The sequence below is a fragment of the Solea solea genome, chromosome 12, assembly GCF_958295425.1.
Source record: "Solea solea chromosome 12, fSolSol10.1, whole genome shotgun sequence".
In the NCBI taxonomy this organism is placed as follows: Eukaryota; Metazoa; Chordata; class Actinopteri; order Pleuronectiformes; family Soleidae; genus Solea; species Solea solea.
In genome coordinates this window covers 10,060,661-10,079,666 of record NC_081145.1, presented here as the reverse complement: position 1 = coordinate 10,079,666, position 19,006 = coordinate 10,060,661, and the positions used below count along the sequence as shown (strand labels likewise).

At 39.8% G+C, this 19,006-nt stretch overlaps 2 protein-coding genes across 2 annotated transcripts; one reads left to right on the top strand and one right to left on the bottom strand.

Annotated features, from left to right (window-relative positions):
* Positions 1–265: 265 nt before the first annotated feature.
* etfbkmt (electron transfer flavoprotein subunit beta lysine methyltransferase) lies at positions 266–4,021 on the top strand. The gene is made up of 3 exons (XM_058646127.1): positions 266–611; positions 1,150–1,280; positions 3,625–4,021. Exons 1-3 carry the CDS (start codon positions 352–354, stop codon positions 3,972–3,974), a joined length of 741 nt encoding a protein of 246 aa, XP_058502110.1. The 5' UTR covers positions 266–351; the 3' UTR covers positions 3,975–4,021.
* A 68-nt stretch (positions 4,022–4,089) lies between these two features.
* Positions 4,090–13,465, bottom strand: si:ch211-106e7.2 (uncharacterized). The gene is made up of 3 exons (XM_058646126.1): positions 13,251–13,465; positions 6,415–10,129; positions 4,090–4,868 (listed from the first exon to the last, which is right to left on the bottom strand). Exon 2 carries the CDS (start codon positions 10,001–10,003, stop codon positions 6,458–6,460), a length of 3,546 nt encoding a protein of 1,181 aa, XP_058502109.1. The 5' UTR covers positions 10,004–10,129; positions 13,251–13,465; the 3' UTR covers positions 4,090–4,868; positions 6,415–6,457.
* Between the last annotated feature and the right edge of the window lie 5,541 nt (positions 13,466–19,006).

Here is a 19,006-nt window from a genome sequence, read left to right as displayed (position 1 = left end):
CTGCAAAACGTCTTGATTGTGAGAAAGGCTGTTCGCTGTAGACAATATGTTTTGTTTATTTATGTATTATTATGTATATTTATTTATTTATTTAGGCAGACACCTCATAACAACCCTTCTCATTGTTAGGCACTGTGAACTCACAGCTTTGATAATTAAAATAAGCAGTGCCCACTCTCGAAAAGAAGTTTGTACGTCCCTGATAGTCAGAACCTTTTTTAGCGGAACTTATATTGAGTGTTCCGGTTTCAGGAGGAACGTGGGACGCTCGTCCCTCGTTTATTTTGCGCTCGTGTGGAAAGCATGTTATGATCATGGTTGGACTTGTCAAGAGTCTGAAATGTGCTCGTCATGTTAAACTATTACTCAGCGCAACTACACAGACAAACAGACAGATACACCGGTCTCTCCAGCAGCTGTCGGCCTCACGACTCTGTCCGCACATTTATATCAGAGAACACTGAGACAGCTGGAGAGAACAGTCTGACTCCTGAGCTCAAACTCAGACTCTTCACCCCAAACTGCAGGTTCTGGCGAGAAAGACCAGAGCTGTGGCCTTTTGATGACCCATACTGGGCCATATACTGGCCGGGAGGACAGGCACTGTCCAGGTAAGGTCAGATTTATTTATTTTTTTATAATGGGACGTGCATGTTAATGCACATATACATGTAAATATGCAAGTTTATAGCAAAAGCTAAATTCCATCTTCAGTCACTTGACAGGTCAATGCCAGCCACACAACACAACAATAACAGTAAGATTAAAGTGCAGAATACTAAGAGACAATGTTCAACAGTGGCCAAGACACAACATCGTAGCTGCTTTGTATAATTTCTCATGGCAAACAAAATTGCATTTTAATACAGGGCATTAATATATGAAAACAAAAAGAAGAATAAGTAGTTGGGCTTTTTTGAATTTACAATATTTAAACATTTTTTTTTTTATGTAATACTAATTGATTCAGAAAGTCTTTAAAACTGACTTTCGTGAATGAAATACGCCAAAAGAAACAAATTGTTATTTGAAGACCAACCTTAATGTTTCCAAATGTTTATTGTTCCACCTCCATCGCACCAGCCAGGTGCTCCTTCGTTGAGCATGTGACCTGACCTTCATAAAACTGACCATGGTCCTCCCCCGCAGGTTTCTCCTGGACAATCCTGAAGTGTGTCAAGATAAGAAAGTCCTGGATGTGGGAAGCGGCTGTGGAGCCTCAGCTATTGTTGCAAAACTATGTGGTGCAGCTCATGTTGTTGCCAATGACATCGACCCTGGTATGCATGAAGTTTTATAGTTTTTGATTTTTTTACTGAACCTGACATTGTTGTTGTATCATATAGTATGTTTTATAAATATTAACCATTTGGTCACAATAGTAGGTTATTAACAGTAAAACATGTCAAACCAAAATTGGCTTGACAGCATAAGCAGGTTAAGCACATAAGTCACCAGTTATATCACATTTTTGATATTATGCTTTCTAAAACTTCAAATAATTGAAATACCCAAAAATCTACAAAAAAAGAAAGGAAAAAACCCTCCACAGTGACCCAGTGTTCTACAGAGGCCCTCGTTGAGTTGCGGAAATAAACACAATAAAAACTATAAGATTTGTTTCTGATCCAACGACATAAAATGTATAAATTGTCATTGTTCAAGCTTGTTGATCAGAGATACACAGAAGTGTAAACATGATCTGTGACAGAGAACCCCACTACAAGGCAGGACCTTAACATTTGGTCATAATACTTAATTACCTTTGTTAATATTAGACTAAAGTGTTTAAGTCCTAAACTTTAAAGTTTTAAACAAACAACAGAAACCGGTCCACAGAGGATGCCCTCACAGGGCAAGGACACTTACGTGTGGATGCTCTTCATTGACCACAGCTCTGCGTTCAATATGGTCATTCCATACAAACTCTCTGTGCACCTGGACTGTCTGTCACTATTGCTCTGCAACAGGCCACAGTCAGACAGGGTAGGGAATAGGAATCAGCAATCATAACTGTGAGCACAGGGATAGGTGAGACTGAGGTGGAGAGGGTGAAAACCTTCATATTCCTGTCGTGGTGGGGTTTCTTGAGAAAATCAACTAAGTTTTGTTTTTTTATCTTGATACATCAGCTATTGTTGCAGAAAAAAAATAAAGAGTTATCCTTCAGATCAAAAAGCATTTAATTCTGAATTCACAATCAAACACCAAGGTGAGTGCACAGCATGACACTGTTACACTGACCAACAGTCTGCTGAGCATCACTGAGTCCACCACGAGTAGCTTTGGTCAAGCTCACCTGATCATGCCTAGCTTCTTGTTTCTTCCTGTTTTTTATTTTGGGACTCCTCAGCTCTCTGAGCCTGACCTTAGGGTGACTTGCAAACTCGTGCAGGGACATCTTGATATTTTTTTGGGTTACTTCCAAGAACATGCAGGTGTTAAATAGTAAAACACACACGAACATGTCCTCTTAAAGAACTCTTCAGATGCTCTTATTTGTAGCAAACGAACATGACCTCCAAACAAATATTTCAGTAACACACTATCATTGTGGAACAATACAAAAGCAGTTTACAATTATAAAAATATACAAAACAGAGTACATTTATAAAAAAATATCATTGTTATTAACTTGATTGTCATTATTATTTAGCCTGATTTTCTCCAACATTCCTCGGGAATTACATCAGTGAGGAGTTCGCCTGATCTCACACACAACGCTCAACTTTACCAAAAAGCGTAGCAGAGACTGTACTTCCTCTTAAGGAGGAAGTTTGGCACATCATCCAAAATCCTCAGTAACTTCTACAAAGGTGCAGTGGAAAGTGTCATCACCAACATTATCCCTGTTTGGTATGGAAACTGTATTGTTCAGGACAGGAAGGCTCTCCAGTGTGGGAAATAACCAGTTTTCTTTCTGTTTTCTGTAGTGGTTTAAGATTAACCATCTTAAACCACATCAGAAAGACACATCAGGAGTGTGAAATCCATAACAAAGGCTGACAAGCAGCTTCAGATTCCTGAACTCCACACAATTCAATTGTCAATTAAATTCAAATCAATTGTATCTCTAGACAGAGGAGCCGATATACAACCACTGTATCAAGTTACTCAACACCAACCCTACCAACCTTCCACCATCTGTTGGACTGTCTGCACAAGCACATACAATGCTCAAAGCTGTTTTTTCAACTACCAAGTGTGCAAAATCTCTACTCTTCATTCATTCTTCCTTTAAAAAATAAAAAATAATTAATACATGCCTGTCTGATTCTTTGTTGAATTGTTTTTTGTTGGTACTTGGGAGAACAGTGATGTAACAAGGGGTTAGGGTTAACCCTGTGTTTTGACTGTGTACATGACCTTGAATCATTAATCGTAGATGATCCCATGCTGCTCTCTTAAAAACAAAACTAGGTCTAGTGGCAGATATTACATACTGTGCATTGAATTATTAAATGAAAGATTACACGTTTCCTGTGTTAATTATATACATTTAGATGAATTTCACACCTGCATGCACACTTGTATTTTGTGTTGTGGTTAAAAACACACACACAACATCACCTTTTATTTGATGAGGTGGGAAGAACGTACTAACTCTAGCATTTTGTGTGACAGTTGCTGCCATTGCAACCCACATGAACTGTGAGCTGAAGGGTGTGGAGCCTCCCATTTGTGTGACTGACAACATGGTTGGTTCAGGGCCGGAGAGATTTGACTTGATTCTCCTGGGTGACATGTTCTACGACGAGGCCCTTGCCACGAGCCTCCACAGCTGGTTGGATCGCTGCATCAAGACCCACGGCACCCGAGTCCTGATCGGAGATCCTGGGAGAGCCCAGTTTGAGGGACACGACATCCGACGACTCCTGCATCAGCAAGCTCAGTTTGAGCTGCCTGAGTCTGTCAGAGAGGAAAATTATGGTCTGACTTTCAGCTGTGTCTGGTCCTACAATCCTGAACTCTGAACTCCTGCACCCACTTTCATCAATAAACTTATTATTTCTTTATTTAATTATGTGAAAGTTCTTGTCATTTCAGTGAATTTCATAAGGAAAATTAAATACCACAAGGAGCCATAGCTGGATTTAAAAAAGGTGAATCAGTGTGTGCTTTAATGTCTTGAGTACAAGAAAATGACAAGAAGACATTTAACCATTCATGAATGTGTGGATTATTATACTCTTCATGCAAAAAAAAAACTTTTTGGCATCAATTGTCTGCTTATACCCCTTCCAACAGTGTAACACCAGATAACTCTCCAAAGAGAGTTAAAAGAGTCCTCTTTAAACACTCTACAAACAGTTCAATAAAGAAGGGTCTTGTAAAAACATACACAGAGTTAACATTTAAAATGTACAAGCTGAGGAACATTAAAAAAATAGACTATACATAAAAATATACATTTATTTAACAACATATAAAAGACTTAGTATTATATAAAAATAAATAGGTAACAGGCCCATTCTTAGAAAATGTTCCCTTTGCGTAAATGTCAATAAATGAAAGTGCAAAGAGAAAATGCCATGTCATACAGGAGTGACTTACAGGCTGCTTAAAACAAAGGTGTACACAAACAAAACTGTGAAACAACCCGAAGAGTGTCTTCGTAGACTTGACAAAACAATAAAGTCGTCTTATGTATGAACTTAGGCTGTCAATGATCCAATAACTCACATAGAAAAATCTATATCACATAGAGTTGCTGGTTGCTGGTGTTTATCATAGAGCTACAGGTCAACACGTTGAAACACACCGGTCGACACATTGACCACTTGCTGTGTCTGTACTTCCCCACGGTCCTTTTTTTTTAAAAACATGATGAGGGTCTCGGGGTTCTCAGGATGCACATGCCATGGGTCCTGAAGGAAAAAAAGTAGTAGTGTGTTAAAGATGTGCAGAAGAAGAAGTAAACGGAGGGTTGACATTGCATCACCTACAATCTGGTTACAACGGACGCCTGTATGCCGGTCCTGAAAAACGATAATTGTCAAAGAAGCACAGATGCTTCCTGTGCTGACTAAATGGCACTGATGTCAAAACCTGTGCACCCAAGATGTATGATTCTGAGAATGTATAGAACGGGCTGACACAACTTGTTTCCCAGGGAATCGGGGCCCCTAGAAAACAGGAGAAAGGGGCGACCCTCAAAAGTGGGGTTTAAGATGAGGATGCCAGAGAAACCTTTAAAAGTATGGACCTGCTCTTCTGCGGGCAGAATTGTTCAGAGATTTGTCAGGAACACATTCTCCCGAGCTGCTGCAGAGCTTGGTCTGATGCCTGACTTGTAACCAAATCAAATCCCTTTGTTCCGTACGAGTCCTGTGTCAGAGGGGTTTCTTTCTACACCATCAATCACCTATCGTTCGCAAGAAGAAGGAAGCCTGACTAAAACGACATTGTCATTTAGACTAGAAGAACTAACCCACTGACTCTAACTGAAAGGTATGACTCTGATTTGCAAAAGAAAGATGAGTCACCAGTTGGTAAAAATAACATAAATAATTATGAATAATTCATAATTCATGTGAAATTGGCATTTCTCATTCGGGTCTGGGCAAAGATGATCAGTGTCAATTCAAGCATTTCAGCTCGGAATCAGAAATATCAGTGTCCATACTAAGACACCCTAAAAATCTAGTTAGTGGTTTTAAAAAAGTCACATTCAGCTACACTGGGCTTACATCTGTCCATGTTAATCTCTCCTCTGCAGTTGTTGATTTGTTTAACAAAGTACTACCAATGCAGAACAACAATGATGAAAATAATTGATAAAAAAGCATATGGATCAAAGTTGAGAGTCAAGTTGTGGTTGATTATAATCTGTTGGGGTGTTTTCTGTCACTAAGGCTTTGGGAATGGGTGAAGAACTTATTGAAAACAGCTCAGTACTGAAGCAACATAATAGTCGTCTGTCTCATGACCTTAACATATTTCATTACAACCCAAACACAAACTGTCTCTGGAATGATTCACTGTTATCTTATCAGGCTCTGATTGGCATTCCTGGCAAAGAATGAACACAAAAGCTAGAGGCAACCTTGAATATAGCATCGTTTCATAGTGTCACAGGATCCCAGATAAACAGTTCTCCATTATTTAACAATGTATTACCAAAGAGACCAAAGAAACACAAGAGTCATGTGGATCTGATTGGATTAATCAGCGTTGTGTTAACTAATTGTTAAAAATGAATGTCAAAGACATTTGTTTACATTTAAAAGTTATTCTCAGTAGCCTAACTGCTTCATCATTTCCAAACCCAGCCTCAAAGAGTTTTCAAAGTAAAAATGGAGGCAGCAGCGTTTTTAAACTAAAATACTCTGTTAGCGTGAACAGCAGGCGTATGGATATGTATGGATATAGCTTAACACTGCTAAACCTCTATAGGTCTGATGTATGCTTTACCTGATGTGTTAATTGTGGCGTCCTTTCTCCTACAATGTTGGATTCATCCGTGAAGTTGAACGAGTCGGGGTGACACACTGTTCTTAAGAGGAATGCTGCAATTGCTTCGATTTTCATCGCCACTTCTCTGTTGATCAGGTTGTTTGCGTGGAACCACATCCTCAGTCATCTTCTCCTCCACAAGCTTGACTTTCTTAGTGAGACGTTGCCTCTTCTTTAGACTCCGTCGGTGCTTGGTTTTTCTTTTAGAGGACTCCTTGGTGTTGCAAATCACCTCAGATCGAGGATAAGAAGCAGGCGTCATTAATTTCAGTTTCCCATTGAGTTTCATTGTAATTGGGAGATAACTTCTCCTCCATGTATCATGAACCATTTGTTTTGCTGAATATTCAGGTGTAGCAACACTGGACTTGTGCCTCAAGGGTTTGCTGAGATTCACACTGAGCGTTTTGGGAGGCAAAACATCACTCGTTCTGCCGCCAAATGAAATGATTTCCAATTGATGTTTTGAGCCAAACAGCATCAGCTCAGCATTTTTGACATTTGAGTCTGAAGGTTCATCGGTACCATCAGCAGAAACCTTCTTACATTCAACGTGTCTGAGGACAGTCTCTGAATCTCTGCTTGTCTTTGGTTTCTTTGGGAATGGATAAAAAAATTTATGACTGTGTTTTTTCTTTCTTTTTTTTCTAACTGCCACTTGTTCACTGAAGACCTTTTTGAATTCTTGGTTGCAACAGTCTGTATTTCTTGCCAGTCCAACACCTGCTGATTCACAGAGTTCTTGTACACATGCTTCCTCAGGAACTGAAACCACACTGGCAGAGTGAGGATTGTGACTGGGTATTTCACTTTGACTGCTGGAGAGGTCTTCATCTTCACTTCCTCTTACAACTAAAATGCTTGACCAGCTGGCATCTATGCCTTTTTCAGGCTGAGACTGAGGTTTCTCGCCATCTCCAGTTAAGTGACTACAGAGATCATCTGATAAAGCAGAACGACTCGATGTCGTGTTTTGATTGCAGCCATTCTCCTCTGCCTTTTCCTGTGCTCCTCCTTTTCTGTCCAACTTGATCACACACAGGTTAGAGTCATCTTGAACCATCATCTCTTCTTTATCAGGGTTCTTTTCAGTACAAGCTTTACCACTTAGCTTTTTCTTGCAGTTGCATTTCACAGGACTTTCTGACCCAATAATTGTTTCCATCCACCATTCGAGGCAGCAAAATGTTTCTATTGAGGAGACTTCCTTGTTTCCATGTTCTAATTCCCTCCCTGTGACTTCTTCATTGTTAGGTAGCTGATCCTCCATAGAGCTTTCTGTAACTCTCTCTGGCTGACTGTCTATGTCCATACTTTGTGCACTTGCTTTTTGTATTTGCTCAAATATACTTTTGGCCTCCTCTGGGGGCAAAACTTTAATTTTAAATGAGTAATATGAGTCACTGGAATCAGTGCTGTCTTTCTCATCGGGACAGGTCGAAGTACTTTTCACAATGGAATCTTGATTTTCTTCACCTGAATCAGCAGGTACCAGCTCTGTTTGGGACAAGTCTTTGTTGGGCATCTCAAACGAGGCTTCTTCAACCTTATCTGACTGGCTACATGTGTGCAGACGATCATATAAAGACGATGAGAAGCCAAACTCTTTATCAATGTCATCTACCTGCTCATTGACATTCAACCATGATGATATATAGGGTGGTTCAGGATAAACTTCACCATCTTCGAGGACATAGTAATTTTGGAGTTGCTTTAAAGAGTTTTCTTTAGCCTGTGACAGTATGACCGTGTCTGATGTTAGGTGTTTATGGCAGAAATTTTCAACATAAGTAAAGTTCATCACGCTTGATATAATGCGATAGAATTGATTCCCTTGTTTCCAAAATAGAGTCTTTAGTTTATCTCTCAGAGATGTGACATTTGAGTCTTGTAACTCCACCTGGGCTTTTCCAAGCTCCTGTATTAAGTTGGCTAATTTAGCAGCTGTCCACGGGGTTGTTTGGACTGAGGACAGGTCAGTAACACAGGCCTTTGGATCTGTTGACGTCTCACCTTTGTTTTTCTCCCAATTTTGTGTTTGTGGCACCTCAGAGGTTATCGACATTTGAGGCACTGATGGATTACACTGCTCCCCAGCCACTTGTTCCTGTGACATCTCTTGAGGACCAGCTGAATCTGACACAACAGACCCATCATTGGAGGCTGCTGAATGCTGAATATTTGGCAACTTTTGATTTGAGCTTTGCATGTATGTATTGAATCCATTGGAATATTCAGCTATTATTGCAATAGCTGGTGAAATCACGTTTTCACCGTGAATCAATGATTTATCAGTTGCAGTGCTCTCATCCAGTTGCCTTAAGTTTTGGTGATTGCCAGCCTGGGAGCTTTCCTGTGACAGTGGCTGAACAACAGCAACAGCTCGCATGCTCACACAGCCAGGAGATGAATGAGTGGAGCTGTCATTTTGATTGTTCACTCCAGTCGATAAAGTCACAGCTCTATGTGGATGCAGCTGCATCGACTGAGATGCATCGCTTCCAAAATCTGCCTTTGAGACGATGTGATTTTGAGTTCCATTTTGACCCGTTTTTGTGATACGTGGTATAGCGTGTTTCTGAGGAACCATGTTTTTCATGTGCTGTAGTGTTGACATATGCACATATTGTACGGGTGGGGTGGGATTTGAGTTACTACGTCCGGCATAATTTAATGTCGTAGGTTGCACCATTTGTTTAGACATCATTTTGTCCTCACTGCGAAACTGCCTCCCTGTCGGAGGTGAACTTGTAGGGTACGATTCATACAGATAATTCTCGATTCTTGCAATCGCGTTCTCATCATGGTAGTCATATCGCTTCTGTGGAGGACCTGCGGTCTCTTTTAAGTGTTGCGTGTTAGTTTCCTTCTGAACACTGTTGGGTACATAGTAGCAGGTGTAGGAGTTTGAATTGACGGAGTAGTTGGCCTCTCCTCCACGGTGAGGAGCAGAGTTGAGCTGATGAGAGAGGTATTGCTGATTTTGCGGACTCACACTTGAATTACACGAAATGTGACGATTTGCCGCGGATCTTGTGGTGAAAGGCTGTGACACAGCCTCATTGTAAGATGGGAGGACAGGAGAGAAACTTTGCTGTGTGACATTTGGTCTGTAATTCTGGATATTACCAGTCTGTTGGTGGTGCGCAGTGGGAGACACAAATGTTCGACTGCAAACCATCTGTTCACGTGACGGTGAGGTAGCTGTAGGGTAGGGTTTAGATTGTGATGCATTTAAATTTTGATAAAATGGTTCCTGGACTCTTTGATATTGGACGCCAGATGATGCACTACCATGATGTGTCTGTACTGGATGTGCTGGTTGGTTGTAGGGACCTTGCTTGGGTTGTAAACTCAAGTTGGTTGGAATGTCAGCTCCTGAATTCTGGGCAGGATTCTGAGGGGCACAAATTAAGTTTTTAGAGAGTATAGTTTTTAAAAGGTCATTATTTTCTCTATATCTCACTGAATTAGGAACTGCTGCGATTTGTAAACAGGACATCCAGAAAGCTTCATCTTGAAGAGAGTTTGCTTTTTGAAATTCCATGTTAGTGATCCTGTATTTACACGGGTTATTTTCTGCTGGAAATGTCACAGTGTGACAGGCTGAGTGGTGACTTGTGAAGTTTGTAAAGATGGTCCGACTGTTAGGGGCTGTCCATTCATCAGCACCCTACAAAAAGAGAAAAGACAATGTTAATATAGTTATATAATATGAATTAATTATTTTTACAGAATATTTTGGGTTGATTAATTAACTTTGTGATGAGCAATAGTGAGATTGCTATTGAGAAGTGTTTTCAATACAGCATTGTGTGGAAACAGCTTGCTGTCGCCCCAGGTCATTCACAAACCAGGCTAATCGTGCTGATTTGTTGTGAAGGAAAAAACCAACAAAGGTGAACAGTGATGGAAAAACATTTGTTTCTCATATTTTTCTGCCATATTTTTTCATACCTTTTGTACATTTTCATTTAACCTTGTTTAAGTTTCCCACATTGTGTGAATAAATTATTTTCCTCCACCACATCTGGTGCAGGGATACTTCAGACCTGTCATGAGATAAGGACAGCTCGTCCTGCTTCTGGACCCTCTGTCCTCCCACTCCTCTCTGTGTGTGCTCATTGTGTGAACTATTGGGTTACTTTCTTTTATTTACCTCACCAGGTTAAATGCCTTGTAAGAGGATTGAAGCACTTTGTGACATTTGTCAAATAAAGTATATGATTATTATTATTATTATCATTATTATTATTATTTGTAGTATTATTATATTTAGATATCTAAATATACATGCATGATCTAAATATATTTAGATTTCTTTATTATGTGAAAATGTAATAAGTAATACGCCTCTGATTTTACAAATGTTCGCTAACCAGACTGTACATTCCTGTCTAACATACTGCATAATGGACTGAGAGGTTAACACAGTTGGTCGGTATAGATATTTGGATAGAAGGTTGTAAAATTTAGGAATGGAATTTAGAGATTTCTGGATTAGTGATGTGCTGTATCACTGTATCACTAATCCAGTGCTGTATGTTTTGACCGATTAAAGCCGGTCAAAAGCATAAGCCAACTAAGCAGCTGCATAACAATCTTTTTCACTATATTGAAAGAGAATTGCTAAACATCCTAATGTCAAAATACTGAGACTGACGTGACTCCTGAAGATTCCTTATGCGCGAGACAACCACTCAAACTGACCTAAACAGGGCCCCTGAAGAAACCGATGACCCCTGACCCCTAACTTCCCTAAATGCATCCCCTCTCTCTCACACACACACACACACCAGAGATGAAAAATATGAGTTTTTCAGATGCTACATGTCCTATATAATTTCATCTAATGTAACTCATCATGGACTCAAGAGCCTAATTCCAAAACTACCAACTACCAAAACCTTAATAAGAGAAAACTCATCAACAAGGAAAATGTTTTTAAATTTCTTAATAGCAGGCTGAACTGTTCTTTGTCCACTCTGTATATGTGATATGATAATAAAGGCTGGAAGTCAGGAGGAGCCAGGAGCGTTCCAGAAAAATCTGCATTCTTTTGTGTGTCTCGTCATTTATCACACCTTCCAGCTTCTTTTGTTTGTTTCCCTCCACTCCTCAGTTCTCAGGTGTTACTGATTTATTCGCCCTACTGTGGTGAAAAAAAGTGGTTGACCATTTTCTTTTATTTACATTTGTGACACCCCTCCTGGAAGACAGTTGGGTTTAACCTTGGTGACCACAACCACTTGTGAAACTAGGCCTAACATGTCATTTGTTATGTATTGATGTTTTTTTCATGCTAATGTCTTGATTTTTCTTAAAGCTCATTTTATTGTATGTATCCTTAATTTAGCCAGAAAGATATCTGCTCAAGATAGCAGCATAAATAGCACAAATGGTTACATGAACGAGACAATTTCAGATATAAAACTCACAACAGTATATATAAAAGTAAAAAGGTAGTAGTTTAAAAAAAAAGAGCTATAATAAAGTTAAGTGCACAAGTATACAGGCCATACCAACAAGATCCTTAATCCAAACCCATTATAGAGGTTATGGAAACAAAGCATGTTTCTTTCATGATGGTCCATAAAATGCCTTTATTTCACTTATCAATAAAAACATCTCCATCTCTCTTGATACAGTGGAGAGAGTTCCACTGCTGATGTGAGTGATGACGGATGCCCTGCAGCTCTGAATAAAATATGATGTGCATGGTGTAATGGGAAAATCATTTACACACACTTAGAACATTATAACATTTCAGCTATACAGCTTAAACATGTTATGGTTGCTTTTCCAGTTGTTGCATAGTGTGCAAATCTTGCAGCTTGCACAACTTCTAGCTACCGTATATACACCTATTGTTCACCCTCTTGTTTTTCAGTTCATAGAATCTGTACAAATGTACTTGTTCCAGGAAACCCACATGAGCGCTGCTTGTTGCCCTCGCCCTTTCAGACCGCAAAATCCAAAATGTATACTCAAATCAATATGTATTCTGTGCACCGCATCAGCTGCATTGTAAGTCGCTTTGGAAAAAAAATGACATGTAATGTAATATACATTACATGTAATCCAATGTATATTACATTACATGCATTTGAAGCATTTGGGTACAAGCAAGCACTAGAAGTAAGTAAGTGCTTCAAGTAAGCCAAACTATAATCGAGGTAGAGTCGACAGAGATGTATAAACTTTATGTAAGACATTATTATTATTTTAAAGACACAAGTAAAATGCACTGTTGGTGATAAATTGTGTCAAATTGATTTCATTATCTTGGCCATGAAAGAGTGTTAAACAACAGGCTATAGAATAGCATTATATGATGTTAGGTATGATATAACAGAAACTTCCGTGTAGGTTATATAAAATGTCCCGTGCAGTCTTGTTGTTGTACCGTTTTTGAGAAAATGAAAGGGAATTTCTGCTCAAATGATCTCCGTATTTACTTTTAAATCGATGTTTGATTTTTATTTAAACAAAATCCTTCATAGGTTGCATCATATTCCCAATATAGTATTGTTCATGCTGACTCTGACTATTATCATGCTGAGTTTTCATGCATGTGTACCATTTTTGATAAATTTGAAGGCAGTCTACTATTTATTTATTTATTTATAAAAGTTTAAAGTGTTTTCCATTATGTACAATAACCATGTAAGCGTGCACTTATTGTGTTGGTGTGGTTCACATATTATGCTCCAAGGATAACTTGCTTGACCACTGCATGCAAGTAGATAGAAAACTATTTTAATTTCTCCTCGGCTGCGCGCAAGCGAACTTACCGCGTCAAGATGAGCTCCTTCCTTGTATGGAGAATATGTCGTAAAAATTATTTCCTCTTCCTGCGTTAAATCCGTTTTGAGCTTATGTGAGGGAAGTAACTGTTATTCTGCGAGGCATCACACCAGGCTGTCTTGCAACTCAATGCGCACAGAGTCGTCTCCTCCTAGCCCTGCCGTCCAGGTTGAAACTCCCCACGAGCCAACGCAAGTTCTCACGGTGACGTCATCGGGAGCCTGCAGGAGGAGGGGCCACAGAAGCATTTTCATCCATCGGCTCTACTCGTCTCACCTGATTAGTGATGAGAAGTTCGACTCTTTTTACTGAGTTTATGCATCTGCCTGCCATCATGTGGCAATTGAAGGTACTGCATGACAATGAACGAACGAACGAACCACTCAGTTGAGTGAGTCCTGAACTAATCATTTCTGTTTCCTGTCCTGCTGAGCTTATACAGCTCCCTGCCATCATGTGGCAATTGAAGGTACTGCATGACAATGAACGAACGAACCACTCAGTTGAGTGAGTCCTGAACTAATCATTTCTGTTTCCTGTCCTGCTGACTGAGCTTATGCAACTGACTGGAAAGCACCCAAAATGATACATGAAAGGTGGAAAGAAAAATATCTTATAAAACAACAATGTAACCAATCAGAGAAAGGGGGTGTAAACCCTCCCCTTAAAGGTTTTAAAAACAAAGAAAGACAAGGCAGCTAGAAAGATTAGAACTGTTAAACGAAAGCTAATAGTGGAAAACACCTCATTTGTAATAATAAAACTAAGGGTCAGGGAGGGATTCCCAGAGGATAAATAGAGGTGCTCCATGAACAGTTTTTGAGTGTACTTCTGTATTCTCACCTTGGTGTTTGATTTTTGGAACGTCTCAGGGACAACGTCTGACAGTCGCTGAGTATCCCTTATTTATACAGTAAAAGTTGGTCATCCCCCTCACTTCCCCGCCTTTCTTTTATTGATCTTATATCATGTTGTCCCTCATTAGCCCATGTCAAGTTGATTTAAAGGTGTCTCAGCTTCTGTTCTCTTCCTTGTTTTTATCACTGTGAGGGGGGTGTTTCCTCTCCCTCTAATTGGCTACTTTTATTGCTGAGTTAGCAGACCTCTGTGACCTCTGCAGCACACCAACTTAATGTGGAGAAATACAAAAGCAGTTCACATTTATAAAGATATACAAAACAGAGTACATTTATAAGAATATAGATTATTATTAACTTGATTGTCATTATTTTTAGACTGGTGTTCCTCACCAATGCCATGAATTATCAACAGCGTCACACAACGAAATCCTCAACTTATACATCGTGTACTGCGTCTTCACATAGTTTATCACACCAGAGACGATTCCCATAAGGTTGTTTTTCACTCAAAACCTCCAGAGATTCTTGAACTACAGTGTTAAGTTTTCCGCTTCTTCATACAGTGCATTCACACCTATGGTCAATTTAAAAGTGTCTAGGCAGCCTAATCCCCAATCTGCATGTCTTTGAACCTCAGCACGGCATGACGTGGCACGGTTTAGGTTGCATCTCCACTACAAAACAAGTACCTACTCAATGCGGGGGAAGTCATCACTGCACGGTTTTCACACACGCAAATGACTAGTGACTTGTAAAGAGACTCCTGGTAGTTGTTTGAGATTAACCCACATTTTCGGGATTGTTAAGTTGTTTTAACTGATCTACAGTTTGGCGCTGTTCGGCTTGATTTCTGTGTCGGACATCTTTTCCAGTGACGGCATTCTGGCCAGTCAGTGGCCCGGCAGTCTGACCAATCATTGCACAGTACCCACTCAGCATGCTTTTGGAAGTCTTTGATGTCTTTTCTAAAATAGAGTCTGGTCTGATTAATATTGCACACATGTGTATATTGCCAACTTTTTCCCTGTAGAACTCCAATCCTTCAATTCGAGCTAACTATTGATATAGTATTGTGATTTATCAATTATTAAGTTAGTTATTCATCATAATCCAAATTGGTAATCGGCTTAATTCATGAGACTGTTTTGGGGGTTATGAATTAATGGTTCATTCAGAACCGATTGTTCTCCTCTGTTTGAGAGGAGTGATGCCCCGATTTGAGTTTGACTTTATTCATAAGTGAAGTATCTGACTTAGTAACCCTAACCCACATTCACACAGTTACATTCTGTCTTGAATAAGTTAAAGATGTGCATTCCATTGCAGTTGTAAAGTTACCAGGAAATTCCTCATGGGGGTCACAAGCATGACCCAGGACATTTTTTACGACACACTTAGGGGCCAGTAAGGGGTCCCGAGGTCAAATCTGTTGTTGATTCTCTAACATTTACGATATGTTTACATTGAGCAGCTGTCCTTTGTCTTCTCTGTCCATCACTAGGGGGGGCTTCTAGACTGAAGATAGAATACCTAAAATGGACAAATGTGAAGTATAGGATGATGATGTCAGATAACCTTTAAATGTAAGAACCTGCTTGTGGGCAGGCAGAATTGTTCAGAGATTCAGCAGGAACACATTCTCCCGATATGCTGCAGCGCTCGGTCTGATGCTTGACTTAACCAAATAAAATCCCTTTTGTTTGGTACGAGTCTTGTGTCTGAGGGGTTCTTTCTGCACCATCAACTCATCACCTATCGTTCGTAAGAAGAAGGAAGCCTGACAAAAACGACATAAGAAATCCAGACCTTGACGGCAACCCACCTTTTCATCCTTCAGCTCCACCGCCATACATTTCCCTGCACTGTTCACTTGCAATTTGCACACTTCACCTGCAATACCCTATCTTGTTTTCTGTTTTGTTCATTTCTATTTTTCTATTTGTTATTTTCTTTTCATTTCAATGTGTGCTGAGAGTCTTGGGAGGAAATTTTGTTATGCTTGCATACTAACAATAAAGAATCTTGAATCTTGAATCTTGAATCTTGAATCTTGAATCTTGAATACAACACAGTGACACCCAGCAAAAGAAGGGAAGCAGACTCCACCATGCCACAACAAAAAACAAGTTCAGGAGCAGCTCAATGTGCCCCTGATGTATCCGTTCCACAACAGAACCCTACAACCAACCCCCCTTCTCCAATAGCACATAGACTGCATCATCCAAATCAAAATGCAGCCTTCAACATGCCCATGGTTGAAGTATCTGGACCAGAAGGTGCAACGTTGGTTTTCCGCCCATGGACTTCTGCTGACATCACAGCAGCCGCACAACATTTGCCCAACCCAACAACCAGGTAGAATGTTTGCTGAGCAATTCTCCACATTTTGCCAAGAATTCAAACCCACCATAAATGAACTTAAAAGACAGATACTTCAACTGATATGCAATTGCTTTAACATATGTTCAGTGCACATCTGATTATTTCAAGAAGTTTCCACAACATACATTGACCATTGGAGAACACAATGTTGTTGTGATGGAAATTATGTACCTCATGTACTGTTTTAGGAATGTTCAATGTGACTGTTTGATGTGATTTGTGACCAGAGACCCTGTTTTAGGACATATATACTCAATGTTATCACTTCCTACAAGGTGAGACTTCACTTTATGGCAGTGTGATAACATTCCTACAGAGACAGATAAATACCATGTGTTTCCTCCAAGACAGTGAGTCTTCACTTTGTAACAGGCTCGTGTGCTGCTTTGTGAATGCTCCTCTTGTACAAGATTAAACCCTTGTTTGGATTTTGAGCAGACTCCAATCTCCTTCCTCCAGATCTAAATTAACAGTTGTATTCTTAGTTGACTCAGGAGCCACACATTCTGTGATAAAAACTTTAGAACTCACTACGAAACCAAAAATGAGTGGAGATTAAGTGTACTCTTCACAGCTTCATACATGCATTCTTGCTCTCAAAAGTCTATGATGATGGCAGGGACTTGATGTGCAAATTAGGCCTTTGTCTGATCTCAACACCAGAAGGTGTCAACGTTCACAGACTATCCGATCTGGAGCCAGGTTTTCACACTCTTTTGTTAACTACACCCCAGACCTACCTAATGTGCATATCAATTCGATTTCATGACACCAGAGGGTTTGCATTGAACCTCTCATGTGTCACCAGGACCTGATGAGCCATATGAGGGAGGTTGGTTGAGAGAGAGATTCGATAAACTCACACTGACACACATTTATTGGACACAACAAAAATGTGCTATATCAGTCTCTCTCACACCAGCTCAATGTGATGTGTACACCATCTACCATTCAGTCCTACACATCACACTTGCAAAACACACATCAGATAATTGGGAACGAGCGAAGAGCAAGCAACAGCTATTACAGCACTACAGCAGGTCCCTAACACACTGTGGGCTATTAGTAAGTACGATGTTGGCCTCATCAAAGACTGTGAACCTGTTGGCATTACTCCAAAATCAGACTTTAGATCTTGCAAGATATCCACAGCCATAGATGGCATAACACCAGTCTCTGAGTCTTTGGGTCTACCTGATCCTACCTACATGTTCGTGTGCATCTGAAGAGTTCATTTAGAGGACATGTTTATGCGTGTTCTGAAGTCACCCAAATGTGGCTGAGGATACTGAGTCCCAAAAAAGTAACCAATCAAAGTAAGAGGGGGCAACCCCCCCCACCCCCCCCCCCCCACACACACACACACAGATAGAAAAGAAAAGAAGAAACAAGAAACTAGGCACAATTAGATAAGCTCATTGATGTATTATAAGAACTGGATAGAGTATCAGATATAGCCTCATCTGGACATTTACCTGATGAACTCAAATGGTGATTGTTGTTCTTTATCTAAATGCTGACACAGTTCCTTTTTAACTTGTTTAGATGCATACTTCTAGTCTAATCTTGATTAATATTGATTACATCTGTTAGAATGACAATAGGAGGAGGTCATGCACATTGTATACATTTCTGTGAAAATCTCACTTTGTTGTTGTTCTGACTGAGCTCTTGCAGGAGCTATGTCTGAGCATGTTCTTCATCATTTAAGTCTCATCACTTGAACCGTGAATTGATTCAAAGAATTGGGGTGAGGTAGCGAAGACTGACCTTAACAGTACTCTGCGGAAACACAGACAATTCTTCAAATCTGACGGAAAACCCATTCTCCATCATGACAAGGTCGCAGCTCTCCTAGATGCCATTTTGCTCCCAACCTCAATTGCTGTTTGTAAATGCCTTGCCCATACTAAGAACTCAAATTCTGTCTCTCTAGGGAACGCAAGAGCTGACGCTGCTGCAAAAAAAGCTGCACTCCAACCTACCATCCTTGATCCTTTGTTTGTCTCAACTCCAATCTCTATTCCAAGTTCTCTTACAGCTTTATCTTTTATTTGTATATACAGTTGTTAAATGGGTTATCATCTGCATCCTAAATTGTGGGCCATTGTCACAATATATTTTTTCAATGATATATTTTGGCTACTGGAATTACATCCTTACTGGAGGTTGGCGTAATTTCTACCGTAATTACTAAACAATATCTCCTCCCTTGACATTTGTTTAGTTCAATGAAATCCATCCAAATGACCTTAAAAGGGTACTCTGGTTTAGGAAATTGTCCTCTTTGTGGTCTTATTCTTCCTTGAATATTATATTTCGCGCACACTGAACATGAAGCACAAACATTTTTTGAGTAATTTTGGAAACTATATGTTGTAAATACTTTACCATTGATACCATCCCTCCAAAATAGCAGTGAATATAAACAAAGATGTAGGAAGTATTGTTTTACTTTACTATCTGTCATTGCCGAATTCCGTCATCTCCTTTATTTTGCC

Bases quoted from the DNA above. Each gene is read 5' to 3' on its own strand.
- etfbkmt (XM_058646127.1), top strand. From the start codon at position 352: ATGTTAAACTATTACTCAGCGCAACTACACAGACAAACAGACAGATAC. The intron at 612-1,149 runs GTAAGGTCAGAT...CCTCCCCCGCAG, and splicing joins GGAGGACAGGCACTGTCCAG to GTTTCTCCTGGACAATCCTG. The intron at 1,281-3,624 runs GTATGCATGAAG...TTTGTGTGACAG, and splicing joins TGCCAATGACATCGACCCTG to TTGCTGCCATTGCAACCCAC.
- si:ch211-106e7.2 (XM_058646126.1), bottom strand. From the start codon at position 10,003: ATGGAATTTCAAAAAGCAAACTCTCTTCAAGATGAAGCTTTCTGGATG.